This window comes from Myotis davidii, unplaced genomic scaffold (assembly GCF_000327345.1).
Source record: "Myotis davidii unplaced genomic scaffold, ASM32734v1 scaffold283, whole genome shotgun sequence".
NCBI classification, from domain to species: Eukaryota; Metazoa; Chordata; class Mammalia; order Chiroptera; family Vespertilionidae; genus Myotis; species Myotis davidii.
In genome coordinates, this window is record NW_006293960.1 from 199,996 (window position 1) to 215,525 (window position 15,530).

The following is a 15,530-nucleotide window of genomic DNA, read 5'->3' on the forward strand; positions in this document are numbered from 1 at the left end:
TGAGGGAACCTTGGCTTCCTTCATCACTGGAGCAAGCAAGCCTCCTGTTTGCTTCAGCTGCCTGGTTGCCGGCCGCCATCTTGGTTGGCAGTTAATTTGCATATCGCTCTGATTAGCCAATGGGAAGCGTGTCGGAGGTACGGTTAATTACCATGTTTGTCTATTATTAGATAGGATGTGTGCGTGTGTGTGTCTGTGTGTATACCACGTTTTATCTATTCATCTATTGTATGTTTACACATATACACACATAGCGTGCGTGTATATAGATGTATATATAATCACATTTTCTTTATCTAATTATCCATCAGGAGACACTTAGGTGGTTATGTTATGTCTCTGTTGGCTGAAGATTATCCTCTAGGTCAAGCAATTTGAGCTGTCAACAAAGGCCCCCTGTGGATCACATGAACCTTATTCTAGAAGTCAAATCTAGTGTTATCATCAGGCTCTTAGTTAGAAATGAGGCATCTGATTAGAAACAGCAAATGAGAAGTGTTTACACTACACTGATACAGTTGACAGTACAAAAAGATCTGAGCTGGTACTAGGAACATTTGTGGAGTTCATGAGCCATATTACTGCAGAAGCAAATACTTCCTGTCATCTTCCTATCTGAGATACTCTTGCATAGTAATTAATAATAGTGATCATTAATTAGTAAAGAAAAACTGTTTTGGATTTACTTTTTTTAAGAAGGTAAGAAATGAATTAGGAAATTTTTTATTAAAGACTATTAAAACATTTGGTGATTACATTTTCAGGGTTGTTTTTTTTTAATTTCTTTGAACTACCTTATTTTCTAGACGTAGATATACAAGATAAATGCGATGCTACTGAAGTTTCTATAAGAACTTCAGATAAACTACATTCTTTTAGTATTTTAATATATTTCAAGTTTATTGTTGTGGATGAAATAGAGTCTTCTCTTCAGTTGCAGATTCTTTATCCTGTCCTGTTACACAAAATGTTCAGCCTCCCAAGTCCAGCCCAGCGGTATCCACTGTTGTGTCAGGAGCTTCGTCAGCAAGATTACCTCCTACTGCAAATCACCTCGTTGAACCTGTGGCCTCAGTTACACAGCCTTCAGAGCTGTTACAACAGAAAGGTATTGGAGAAATTCATTATACTATATATGTAGCACACATATACATGCATACTGATTAAAATAGGTAGGCAAACTGGATAACCACAATTTCTTAAAATATGAAAAAAGGTAATTTATAATCTTAATTCCAACACAACTATTGTCTTTTTCGCATATTAACGTTTCGTCTCTATGAATTTATATTTTGTATAATTGTAATCATAGTTTAAATACTATTTTGTATTTACAGTTACTAAATTATTCACAGTTCTTCATTTATGTACATAGTCTTTATAGTCATTCCTGGCTAATAATTAATTATGTCATTGTATTATAATTTACTAATCCATCCCTCTATTGTGGAAAATTTATTTCCTACTTTTTAAAGGTTATTATAGTTTCTTTTATAATAAAGTGCTCAAGATTTCCTTATTTAGTGTATTTCCATATCCTATATGATGATTTCTGTGCTTTGTTAATGGAAAGTAGCTTTTGACCTAATTTTGAGAATGAGAGGGGTGAAAATGAAATTATACCCCACATTCCCAGCATTGACAAATAATACAGTTTGTTTGCTTGTTTAATATTCTCCATGTGTTAAATAAGTGACAGGCAACTAAATTATGTTATTTTGACCCTCTTTTCCCACATTGTCTTTTCTCTTGGCAGTATTTGTGATTATTTCCTGTCTGACTAAAATTCTAAATCTACTTTTGGTTCAAGTTAATATACTGTGTTTTTCATTTGGTAACTGAACTATTTTTTGAAATCCACAATTTATATTTCCAGAGCAACCATTAGTAATATTTTTAGGGACTATACTCACTATGTAATAATAGCTCCTGATTTTGAATATGAACAATTCTCTCTCCTATGATCTGAAACTTAGAAAAAGCATCATAAATCCTTAGGCTGATTTCACTATCCATATATGCTGAGTATTTATGTAGTCTACAGAAGCCTTTCGATCATTTGATCAGATTATACATTATACATTTTTTTAATTTGGTTTTATAGGAAAACCAGTTCTAGCACCAAGGAGTGTTCATTGATTCCCAACCAGTCAATGGGTATATTGGGAATAGAATCTAGTTGTGTGTGTTTTTTAATCCTCACCTGAGGAATTTTTTTTTTCCCCATTGATTTTCAGATAGAGTGGAAGGGAGGGAAGAAGTGGGGGAAGAAAGAGAGAGAGAAACATCAACATCAGAGAGACACATCAATTGTTTGCCTCTATCGAACCCACAACTGAGATACACGCCCATTACGAGGAATTGAACTTGCAACCCTTTGGTCTGCGGGCCCATGCCCTAACCACTAAGCAATCGGCCAGAGCAGAATCTAGTTTTTATAATTGTTTGCCTTCAGAGTGAAAGGCTGATACGAAAGTTTTGCTTGTCATGAGTAAGGGTAGATTGAAGCCCTAACTGAATGAATGGTGTCTTTCAGCTGCATTGATGACTCATTCCTTTTGTTGTTGTTGTTAATCCTCACCTGAGAATATTTTTTTGCCATTGATTTTTTTTTTTTTTGAGAGAGTGGAAGGGAGAGGGACAGAGAAACATCGATGTGAGAGAGACACATCGATCGGTTGCCCCTCACACGCGCCCCGACTAGGGGGTGGAGATTGAGCCTGCAACCCAGGTATGTGCCCTTGACCAGAATTGAACAGGGACCCTTCAGTCCTCGGGCCAACACTATCCACTGAGCCGAACAGACTAGGGCATTCCCTGCTAATTTTTTTTCCTTTCATAATTTCTTTGTGACCATTTTACTTTTTTAATACATGGTATTATCTTATTATATTATAAACCACTTTTTCACAAAATAATTGTAATTATTTTCCTTAATAAGTAGATTTGAAAAGAGAATGAGCTACCATTTATCGAGCACTTATAATGAGCCAGATATTTCATATTTATTATTTAATCCCCATGTCAATCCTATGATGTTGATATTATCTGTTTTACAGATGAGAAAAGTGAGATTCACACAAAAATTACATAACCAGTCCAAATTATAGATTAGTAAGTAGCAGAATGAAAGATTTTTAACTCAGACTTTCTGTCCTTGTGCTCTTTCTATAAAATGAGGCTGAATTTGTTGTTGGCTTTTAAACTCTTGATTTACCTAAGATACGCTCCTTGTTAAAATAAGTAACAGAAAAGATAATACTGGAGATATTTGAATTGTAGCTTTTAATATTTCTTTTTCTTAAGTAGGAGATTGACTTCTTAGTGGCCTCTATGCCTTTGGCTAGGTCTGAGGTACACCTATAATTGTGTGAGTCAGGGCTACCATGTGTGTTGTACAAGTTGTAGTTTGCGTGAATGGTGCCTCTTGTAGTTGTGCAGTTCATGGTTGTTGGTCTATGACTTACTTAAAAGAGATAAGTTTTTTTGGTCATCACAGCTTCAAAGATGCCCTTGCTTAGTTAATTCTTTCAAAGACCTCGGCACTTTTTACCGGTTTTTAAATATCATCTCCTATTTACATAATATTTAGTATATTTCAGGCACCATTCTAAGGTTTGAAATATGTATATTAATTTATTTCATCCTCAAAACAACTTATTTGAGGTAGTTATTACCCCATTTACAGATCATATAAATGAAGAACAGAAAGGTTAGTAACTTGCCCAAGGACACACAACTAATAAGTAGGGGTAGCACCTAGAATTGAACCCAGAATCCCAATCTATCTGTAATATCCTGCTGTTTATAGTCAGTATTTTTTACTGTTTTGCTTTGTTCTCATGGGATTCTTTCAAAAGTAGTGGGTTGTTTGACAGTAGTGATTGGGGACCCCATACATTCAGAATTATTAAATACATTCATTTTTCAATATTTGAATTAAGAATGTTCCAGTGAAAACCAAACCAACTTGTAAGGTTTCATTTTTAACAGAAACATGTATGGCAAGGTAAAAGAAAGTCTATAGATTTAGGGAGTTGTGATTAATAATTTAAGGAAGGGGATATGTTTTCCCTTTAGCGCCTGAGATTTTTATAGCTCAGGGCAATGCGTTATAGTAAGGTTTAGGATAAATTCAGAATAAGTTTCCTTTGTAAAGGGAGAGAAAGGCTGTTGTTAACACAGGCACTTTCTTAGGTGGGTAAGTTTTAGGAAAGAGAGGAATATGGTAATTGATTCCCTTAAAACCATACTTTTGAAAGAATCTTTGGAAAGCTTTATAGTATGTGTACCTCATTTGAAGACCAGTTTAGGAAAGATAACAGTTGCTCCAAAGTCTGAACTCTTGAATTTACAAAAGCTAACCTCACAAGGATTTGTTCTCTTTAGACTAGTTTGTTTTATTTCCAATGTAGCTGTTTCTAGAGAATAGTGAAGAAGCCTTTTATTAAAAGTATCCCCAAGGATATGGTCTCCTGGAGAGTTTTGCTAGAAAGTACTTTAATGATGGGTAGTTTAAACCAAATGTCCTTTTTAAGATATTGGAGCCCTGTTAATTACAGAACTCTTCATAATGTCAGATTCTTGCAGACTTCTTGCCTATTGGTTTCATAGTCATACCTTAGAAGTTCTAATTTAGACAGAATAAGTTAGGATATAGCACTCCCTCCCCATTTGATGGTGGTGGGATGGAAGGTACTCCATGTACATTTTTGCAGTGGGTTTTGGGCTGAGCTCTGGAAGACATGTCATATGCTTACCACTTTCTTTATAAATGCAGCCTCTGTATGTCATACATAGGTTCTGGCTCGTAAGAAAAGGAATCTGAGAAAAGGCATTCTGGAAGTTCTTGGAACCATTCACATATTGCAGAACAGCAGCTTGGCTGTCAGCCCCTTTCTGGCCATACTCCTTTAGTGCAGTTTGTATGTACTGGATGGATCCAATCTAGAGAAGGGCACTTAATACAGATTGGCTGATATTCTGGAGCTCTTACCATTCCTCTTTGGATTAAATAAAATGTCATATTCTTGTGCTATTACTATCACCAAGCTTTTTTAACAAAGTTTACTTAAACAAGGAAAGGAAGGCTCAATTCTGAGCATATTAAGTCATATTTGGGGAAGGGCTTAAATCTTGATACTTTCATCTCCAGCACTTCTTACGAAGCACTGCATCTTTTTGCAGGAAAGTGATGTTTGAGTATGCTGGCTGATATTCTGTTAATATAGTATAGTTGACAACTATAGTATAATCTAACCTGATATTATGATGAGTAATAATATTACTCTAGTCTGTCTTATTTGTGAATTTGTTCCAGTGCATGGAGTCATTGTTTTATAATTTTTTTTATCATTCTGTAGTCATTTCATTTGCTTCCAATTAAGTATTGGGTATTTTTCCAATAATAAGTAAATCTATTTTTATTCATTAAATCTGAAGAAAGAGAAGGAAATATTTATCTTATAATGTTATGGTGTCCCTGTACTTTGGTTCCTTTGATTAATACAGAGTCAGCAACCTACATATTCATTCAATCATAAAAATAATGGATTGCCTGATTTTTTCTTGATTATTGGCCTCTGTTAGCTCGGCAGAGTGGTTGGCAAACTCATTAGTCAACAGAGCCAAATATCAACAGTACGACTGAAATTTCTTTTGAGAGCCAAATTTTTTAAACTTAAACTATATAGGTAGGTACATTGTTATTAACTTAATTAGGGTACTCGTAAGCTGGCCTTTGCTAAAAACGTCCACAATCTGAGGGGTTGACCTCAGCAAACGTACCCCCACTTCTTCTAACGCCACTTCTTCAAAATAGACTCGCCCAGGCCGAAAACCGACTTCTGCGCAAGGGCCACGAAGTTTCAATCTCATTGTACGTGCGCACCCACACGTGGTATTTTGTGGAAGAGCCACACTTAAGGGGCCAAAGAGCCGCATGTGACTCGTGAGCCGCGGTTTACCAACCACTGGCTCAGCACAACAAATGGAATTTCTTCCCGTTTCTTCTTACTAAATATATACATATACACTCAGGGTAGGGCAAAAGTAGGTTCACAGTTGTATGTGAAATGTTTATTCTTGTATTATGTTTATTAATTATTGTGTTATTTTCCATGTGAACAACTGTAGACCTACTTTTGCCTCATCCTGTATGTGTACTTTCTAAAGTGCAGTGCTAATTGCATTTTGAGAAAGTACTTCTTTTTTTTATGATTGGCTTTGGAGTGCTTTTGTACTTTTATTTAAATGCTTTTGTCTTACAGTCAGAAAATTTGGAGCATTTTAAGAGGTACAGTGTTGCTGTGGAGAAAATGATATTCAAAACTTCCACCTTCTGCAACTTCACTGTCCTCTTCCAAGCTTGCTCTTACATCCCACTGTTGTGGATAGACATAGGACTTCTTAGCCTGCAGTGAACTGCCAATAGAAAGCAAAACAGGCTCATCTCCAACTGCTAGTTCAAACCTTCTCTAAATGGACTGGAATTTAGTATTTCATTTAAAAGGCCATCTTTCCCATTGCCTGTCTGCAAGGCTCTGTATATTCAGTAATGAGCAAAACAGGTGCAGTTCCCATCCTTACTAACATTGAGTGAATCTAGGGGAGGTGGGGTTTCTGTTCGGTCATTAATTATTTCCACTTCTGAAACATACTGTAAGTTTATGAGCAAGGTGTCTGCATGGTTGGGCTTTTCACTGGAAGAGGGACATTTTAAAGCCAACATTTTGGACTGCTAGTCAAAAGCTACGACCTCACCATGTAGCCACTGCTCCTGACACATCTTGCATGACACCTGGCTGCCAACACGCAAAAGTACTTCATTTTAAGGAAGTCCTTAAATTGAAGAATTTCTTTTCTATAAAACCTTTTTTACTGTAAATGTATGTTTACTTGTAAACTTCTTAGTATATCTAACCTAAGGTCTAATATTAGTCAAATTTTTATCTTACCTAGACTTTTATTAGAGGAATATGCCCCTCTGAATTTGGTCTTTCAAGGTATCAAGCTTATTTCTAGTATTTTCTGAAATTACTTAAATTGATTTTATTTTCTCAGGTAAATTTATCATAACTGCCATTTTATCTATATATTTAGATGTTTCAGCAAACCTAGCGGATTTTTTTCATGACTTTTTTAGTCAGGGTGAGGAGATTACACATGTACAGTTTAACCTTTATTCCCTTCTCAGCTCAGATGTTACTCTTTAATAGCTTTTTTCTTACTATAGACATAGTTATGTTTATCCATGCTAATTTAAAAGTTCACCTGAAAGAAACAATGAAGAGAGCATCAGGGAGCTACCATGGGCTTTTGGTGAGGCCAGGCTTCATTGTGCTTCCAGTATTGTGAAATGCTCTTGAAAATTCACAGAGTTTCTAGGTTTTTCTTTTTTCAAGCTGAGCTGTAAGATCTTCCTTACAGGGGGCTTATTCTTATTTATAAGGTATTTTCATTTTTAATTAAGATTATTTTCCCTCTTAAAAATTTTCTGTGGATGTTAGTGTTTTAAGTCTTGATTTTGGCACATTAATTAAATAATAAAAACACCCAATCAAAATTTTAAAGAGAAGTATTATATAGTTACCAGCTGTTGTGCCTTTTCTACAGACTCTACCTTCTCTTGGTGGATCTCACAGAGGACCACTCATTGACCTACTTCAGACTCAGGTGCAGGCAATAGACTGAAGCTGAGATAATTGGCTCAGAAAATACACTTTTCTGTAATTGCCACACTTGCAGGGCCACAATTAATTACTCTCCCCCCCACCCCCCCAAAACATACATACACCCTTTTTTTTGAACATCTGCTGATAGCAAAGAACTATACTGAATACAGTTCTTTTCTTTAACTGTCATTCTTTTTCCGTTATGAGAACTGAGTTACCATCAAGGTGGCATTAACAGAAGGAAGGTATCAAGTATCTCTCTGTGTGTTGTATGCTATATAAATTCATTTCAGTAAAATGATCACTGCTCACCAAGAATGCACAGTCCCAAAGGAAGTATACTACAAGGGCCCTAAACTTAAAGAAGGTAAACATGTGTAGAACTCAGTGAGATTTTCAGAGATTACCATTGCCGTTTCCTAATATTGTTAATGTAATACATGGTACTTTTTTCCACACTTAAATCAGCTACTTCATATTAAAGCTGCTTTTACTAAACTGCTTATAGAGATTTTCTAACAGTTTCCGTTTTGATAATAAATTTGCTAATATTAATATGCATGCTGGGTTGCTCTTTGGAATGTCAGAGTTCTTTCTCACTTTTAATGCAATGTCAAATTTTATTTCTCATCTTTCCTGTTGGTTTGACTCGTGTTTGTGCTTTCCACTTTACAGGCATGCAGTATGGTGAATATGTTAATAATCAAGCTAGCTCCGCACCAACTCCCTTGTCATCAACTTCCGATGATGAGGAAGAGGAGGAGGAGGATGAGGAAGCAGGTCTGCTTTAGCTTTACACCAGTTCTTAATCTTTTCCTACTCAAGTTCTTTTCTTTTCTTTTTTTTTTTTTGTCCACAGTTTTATAGCCTCTTTAAAAAGTATCTTTGCAGATTTAGCTCAATGAACTTACTTGGTTTAGGTTATAGAAGATTGCGGTCACTTGAAATTTGGTGTTTTGCTTATTTGTTGTTTTTCTTCCTTCGGACATCTTTACCATTTCATTAAATAACAGTACATCGTTCATGATGACAGTGGTTTCTTCTTTCAGAAATGCATTTCCGCTCAGGTCATGCAAAAGAATTGAGTGTTGATTGAAGCTTTTGACTGTTTGCTCTAACATCTTTTAGGAGGAATGTTTTCTTTTCTGCTTTGCATGCTACTTAGTCTAAACAGAATAAGCCATTTGGATTTTATATAACAATGACAGAAATAGAACAATGTTTCTTTAAGCTCCTTTTGGCACTTACTATATATTTAGAAAGCCAAAAATTTGTAGTTATTTTCCAGTTTGCAAATATTCTCTATATATGGTGGCTGTAGCTGGAAGTTCCATCTTTCTGTACAGTGAGAGAGGGCAGAGTACTGGGGCTAAAATGAAGGTAATTTAATACCAGAGTTAGAGTTCAAAAGGTTCAAATATAAATGGTGTTCAAATGGTGATTGGATGTCTGGGCTAGCCTTAAATCTAATTAATTAAAATACTAAACATTTGCAGATGTTTTATTGTTTCCAGCCTGCTACAGATATGTAGTATTTAATCAGTAATATGGATTATGGATTTTCTTAAGTGCCAGTAAACTAACGGTATAATAAGCCCCAGTTATCTCATTTCTCTGTAAAAGTATCCTGAATTCTGTACAACTAATTTACAGAGTCTATTTGTAACCTTATTACAAATTTATAGAGTTCATTTGTAACCTTATTAAAAATGCAATAAGCTCACAGAATAGTTTGGAATTTAGAACAAAATTACAGTGAATTCTATGTTAATCATAGTGTTTTATAGGAATATATAGGATAATCTGGAACCAGATGTAGGGTTGGATGACAGGGAAGATTCTCTGGGGGATTAAGACTGGTACCTGAGCTGAGTCTAAAAGGAATAGTTGGATTAGGCAGATGAGGGATCCGGGAGACGCACAGATACTTTTTAAAACAAAGCAAGGAGGTTTTGAGAAGATGGCATATTGGGGAACTTTAGTGAATCGGGGACCTATGGTCTGCAAAGGACTGTGGCCAGAAGAATTGAATGAGGTTGGGTAGAATGTCTGGATGAGATCTTTGAAAACCAGGCACAGCAGATCCTCAAATAACATCATTTTGGTATAAAGTTAATGAGATACTGCAAGAACTTAAATCTTGTTTATATTGATTAGTCTATGGTCAGATTGATTTAATTATACATTACTTCACTTAACACAGAAGCTATAGATGATGTTAAGTGAGGACTTACTGTATTTCATATTAAGGTGTTTGGATTTTATTTTGAAGGTAATGAGGAGTCACTGAGGGAGTTTACATGGAAAAATAACAGCCAAATTTGCACTTCTCTTACAAAAGTATTCATAGGAGCATACTGAAACTAGGCTCTTAGAATAATCTGGTGAGGAAAATGAGTTCTGAGGCTAAGGTAGCCAGAAGATTGAAGGAGAGTATAGCATAGCATTACCAAACAAAGAAAGTCATTTTTACAAATCTAAAGTCATTTGGCTAGCAGTGGTAAATGTTAAGGAATGTTTGGTTGACGTCTGAGAAAAAACAGTTGGCTTTATCAATCAGGGTCCCTGTCTTGTTTTTTCTGCCCCCCTCCCCCCCTCACACTCCTAACCCCATTTGTAACACTGTTTGAGGGGATAGGGGGAGGGATGAGAGAAAATGAAGAGCATTTCCTAAGTCTGGTTAATACCTGTTTAATATTAACAGTATTCCTGTGGAGTAGGTATTAGTTTAAAATCTGTTGTTACAAATAAGTGGTTCATAGATGTTAGGTGTGTTGTTCATTTTCTTTTAACTGACAAGCGGTGGAGATGGAATTTGATGTACACTTTTTCCATGATTTATGCAAGTTATGAGGAAGTAAAACTATAAGTTGGTTAATTTAAAGTTGACCAATACTAGTAAGTACATTGGACTTCCTTGACCCATGTTGCTTATCTTTTAAAGGCTTACATGCATCCCTATACTTCCCCCCCCTTCAAGGATTTTGAGCTGTTCTTATGATCTATTCTCCCCTTGCTTCCTCAGATTTCAGCTCTTCCTTTCTTCCTCCTCCTCTTCTTTCAGTGTATGACATGTAGCCAGTAAAAGAATAAGGGAAAATTCTTCCTAAGTACTGCATTCAAATAGTGATAACAGATACGCTGATTGGTTCTCAGAGTATTTGTCACTGATTGTAGTGTGAAGTGACTGAGGTAAATTGGGCCTATGTAAGGCTTAAGAGTGGGAAAAAGTACCAAAGTTGTTTGTTCAACTGAAACCAGCTAGTATGCAGAAAGCAGTACTTTGCTTGATGTTATTTCATTTGCCTCTTTATTTTAGAAAATCATGTTAGTATAATTTGGCACTAAAGCTTCAGATTATTTTATTAAAATGTATCCCAAGTATGTATGTTTTGGATGCTATGTTTGGTTATTAACGTAGGATGAAATTTTGGCTAGTAGGCCATTAAAAATTTTTTAAGCTGTCACTATAGTTCAGATTATCAAAGTTCAGAAGCTCTTTTTTAGCTTTAGGTGAAGTTGGTTGAGTGTGTGACTTTAAGATATAAAGGTACCTTTTTTTGACAGCAAGATGAATACTGAAACTCTGTAGATTAAAGTCATTTTCTTAAATTTTTTTATTTGTTTTAAAATTGTATTTTTTTCAATTACTGTTGGTATTCAGTGTTATATTAATTTCAGGTGTGCAGCACTCCTATAGTCTAAGAGTTTTGTAGTTTTAGTGCTTACATTTTGGTCTGTGATCCACGTTTAGTTCATTTTAGTGTAAAGTATAAAGAAAGAGTCTAACTTTTTTCTTCTGCTTGTGACTATCTAGTTGTTCCAGAACCATTTGTTGAAAAGAATTTACACAATAATAAAGTTAATCATTTTAAAGTGTACAATTCAGTGCCATTTAGTACATTCACAATGTTGTGCAACCACCATCTCTATCTAATTGTTTCATTTTGTTTTTTGTGCACCCACCACTTCTATCCAGTTCTAATTTTGTGAATGTACTAACTAAACATTACATTATCCCAAAAGAAAACCGTGTGACCATTAAGCAACAGCTTCCCATTTCCCCCTTCTCTCAGCTCTGGAAACCACCAATCTACTTTCTAGCCCTATAGATTTCCTAGTCTGCATATTTCATATAAATGAAATCATGCAATGTGTGACCTCTTCTGTCTCGCTTGTTTCACTTAGCTTGTTTTAGGAATTATTCATAGTGTAGCATGTGTTTGTACTTTATTCATTTTTATAGTTAAACTAGTAGATAAATAATACCCTATTTTAGAGATATACCATATTTTGTTTATCCATTCATCTCCTGATGAATATTTGGGTTTTGGTGTATTTTTTTTAATGCTATCACTTTTAGACTTTGACCTATGTATTAGCATTCTTCTTTAGTTATAAATTCACAAATAAAAAAAAGATCCATTGTTCCCCATTCTTAATCACAAAGAAAGTGTTTTGTGTTTTCCACCTATTTTTTTGTAGTCCTCATACTTTGCTGAGGTTTTAATAATAAAAGCATAATATGCTAATTAGACCGGACATCCTTCCCGAACTACCTTCCAGATGAAGCCGGGGCTGCGAGGGATGCCCGAGTCCTGGGTGCCTGCTGGCGGCTGGAGGGAAGCCCAGGTCCTGGGTGCCAGAGGGAAGCTGGTGCCAGCAGCTGGGAGAAGAAAGGCCTACTCTTACATGAATTTTGTGCATCGGGCCTCTAGTTTATAATATTGTTGTTAAGAGCTAGATCACCTCTGTACCACAGAATCTTGTCTGACAGTTAAAAAAGACCGAGCGCTCTAACACCACAGAGGGACCATGTGCATTTTTGGTTTTATTCATCACTGTATACACTAGCGTGTTTACCTAGTATATCTGTAGGCTCTCAAAATATTTGTTGAGTGAATAGATGAAGGAAATGTACATTCTACTATCTGTGTGACCCATCACTAAATTTCATCATAAATTGCCACAGAAAATTTCTATTAATCCTTACAGGTTTTGAATGAACACACAATAAGAATTCTTTTTTTAATCCTCATCTGAGGACATGCTGAGAGAGAGAGAGAAACATTGATAGGTTGCCTTCCCTATGCGCGCCAACTGGGGATCAAAAAGTCATTAAAATTTAAGTATCCTAATACTGATAATATATATTTAATAGTTTGCGGTTTGGTAGATGCAGTTTTTGAGAGGTAACTGTATTAAAATTTCTATCAATGTAAAATTTATATTTGTGTGTGAAGTAATTTGATATCTATTCTCTAGGATGCCATCACATGTGAATGATTAAATCTTACTCCACTCATCTGCTCCATAGTCTTCCTACTCTCATTCTCATCCCCTGTTCTTGTATCAGAAATTTATTTATGTGTTTTTAAAAATGTCTTTAAACATCAGTCATTTTACATTTTCACTAGAGTCAGCAAAGCATCTTCTATAAAATTGCCAAAGGCTGCCCTAAGATACATTGTCATTTTAGACTTAGTAGACACTTTGATTTTCCTTTTAGGTATTGACAGCTCTTCTACCACAAGCAGTGCTTCTCCACTGCCCAACAGTTACGATGCCCTAGAAGGAGGCGGCTACCCAGGTAATTTGTTTTGTGCCTGTTTAATGGTTGCTTGAAAAGTCACTGACCATTAATTGCTTTCAAAACATGAACATGTATTATACATAATTAGCAGGGTGTATATTTTTTAACAGAAAAGGGGACATTTTCCTGGTATTTCTCAGCCTTAATTATGTGGTATTAATTTTTATACACCAACTATGAATGTTGTTTTTGGGAAGCTTAAGGAAATTTATTACTTTATTTTTGTTATCATGCTCTTTATCATTTTCCTCCTTCTCAAAGTCTTTTAATAGTGAATAATTTTTCTCTTCCCTTTTTTATGCTAATAACTCCTTAAATATATTTTATATTTCTGTTCTCATGCTTAGGTCCTTGAATTCCTTCCAACTAGCCTCTGAATATAAGTAGTCTTTGACTCTTTACTCCCCCTATGGCTTCTGGCTGCCTCCACCAGGTAAATAGATTAACCAACTTGGATGTAGTTTTTGGAGGCATTACTTTTAACCACATCAGGAAATAACTTTGGTCATTACATAGAAATAGGAGTAGTGGATAGTATTAAAGGAAAAACACACAAACTTAACCTTTTGTAATTAATAGTCATTTTTATTATAACATCTTATACTGTGATTTTTCTGATTTGCCTATCTCCTATCACCTGACAACCACACCTGACCTACCCTGTTTTCTCTCTCTCTTTCTGATGACTCCAAACTTTAGGATTAATAGAATAAGTAATGTTGCCCTTCTCTTCTTATCACTCTGAGAATAATCCAGGATTAAAGTTGAAGTTTTCTGTACTTAACTGAATGCACTATCTTGCTACCATTATCCTATGATTCAGAAAAGTTTAATCTCAGCTTAATAAAGAATTCCCTTTTAATATTTTAAGAATACTTAAATAAGCTACTTTAGTCTTTTGTGGTTACAGATTTTTCCCACCTAGGAACCACTATTTGTGTGTATGTGTATAAGAAGTTGTGGACCATTCTAAAAGCAATCATTGTCATCAAAATATTCTAGAAGTTACTTCATCAACTCAAAGATGAATAGTCTAGCCTGGCCATTGTGGCTCAGTGATTGAGCATTGACGTATGAACCAGGAGGTCATAGTTTGATTCCTGGTCAGGGCACATGTCAGGGTGTGGGCTCGATCCCTGATAGGGTCATGCAGAAGGCAGCTAATCAGTGATTTTTATCATTGTTGTTTCTATCTCTCCCTTTCCCTTCCTCTCTGAAGTCAATAAAAATATATTAAAAAAAGAAAAAAAGATGAATACTCTAACTGTATAGTATGTCATGAGCTTCAGAGTAACCTGAAGTGAAATGTCCAGTGTGGTGTAGTTAAAAGATCATGGCCTTGGAGTTGGGCCTTGGTTTGTTTATATTCATTTATCAACAAATCTTATTCTCATTATGAACTGTGCTTTCAGAGTAAGTGAGTGACCTACAGCAAATTTTCTAGCAATTTATATAGCAACAAAATTAAGGAAAGATGTGAGCAACTGTAGCAGTAAGGTTAAATGAATTGAAAGTTTACTGTGTCAGGTACTAGGATAGATTTTAGGACTATAGAAATGTATGAACTATTGTCCATTTCTTATAGAAGGGATAAGTTTTAGACTTCCATGTTTATGAATCCAGTTCTTTATTTCTTATGCTGATGTCATGTTAAGAGACCTTTCTACTTACAGTCTCAACGCCATGAGGAGAGACAAGCAGGAAATTTAAGGATCTGACACTGCATTGACTCTCTTGTCCTTTTAAGTCTGGGATGTTACCAGAAAGCCAATAAGCCAAGCCTTGCCTAATTAACACATGATGATAGAGAGCAGAATGTGTAGGAATGTATCTTCAAAATTAGAGCAAATAGAGTCAGTAGAAAGATGTGATTCCTCAAGAAACTTTTTAAAAATAAATTTTATTTAGTCAGTTGCTTTTGAGAAAGCATTGTTTTCATAGTCTGCTTACTGGTGAAGAATATGATTTTTTATATGAAAATAGATTTGAATACATCTATATTATAGCTATGACTTGGAAAAGAAATCTAACAGTCAATATACCAAATTGTTAATAATGGTTATGTGTAATAGAATAATTTTTAGGATTTCTTCTTGTTATTCTTGTATATGATGATTAAATTTTCTGCTGTTTTCATAATTTTAATCACATTTTAGTTTTTGTTTTAAATTTCAATAAAGGAAGAACATTGATTCATTAAATTGTATTGACATCTACTGCATACCAGACATTGTTTTAGGAGCTGGACACTTCTAGACACTCTT

At 35.1% G+C, this 15,530-nt stretch overlaps 1 protein-coding gene across 4 annotated transcripts in view; it reads left to right on the forward strand.

Annotated features, from left to right (window-relative positions):
- The window catches only part of SEC24B (SEC24 homolog B, COPII coat complex component), a 64,238-nt gene that overhangs the window by 15,537 nt on the left and 33,171 nt on the right, over positions 1-15,530 (forward strand). For 2 of the 4 annotated variants that reach the window (XM_015566679.1, XM_015566678.1), the window contains exons 3-5: positions 935-1,108; positions 8,349-8,453; positions 13,183-13,263. In XM_015566679.1, the coding sequence (XP_015422165.1) occupies positions 935-1,108; positions 8,349-8,453; positions 13,183-13,263 (360 nt within the window). The remainder of the gene's footprint in view (positions 1-934; positions 1,109-8,348; positions 8,454-13,182; positions 13,264-15,530) is intronic. The other 2 variants (XM_006767927.2, XM_015566680.1) reach the window with 1 other exon arrangement.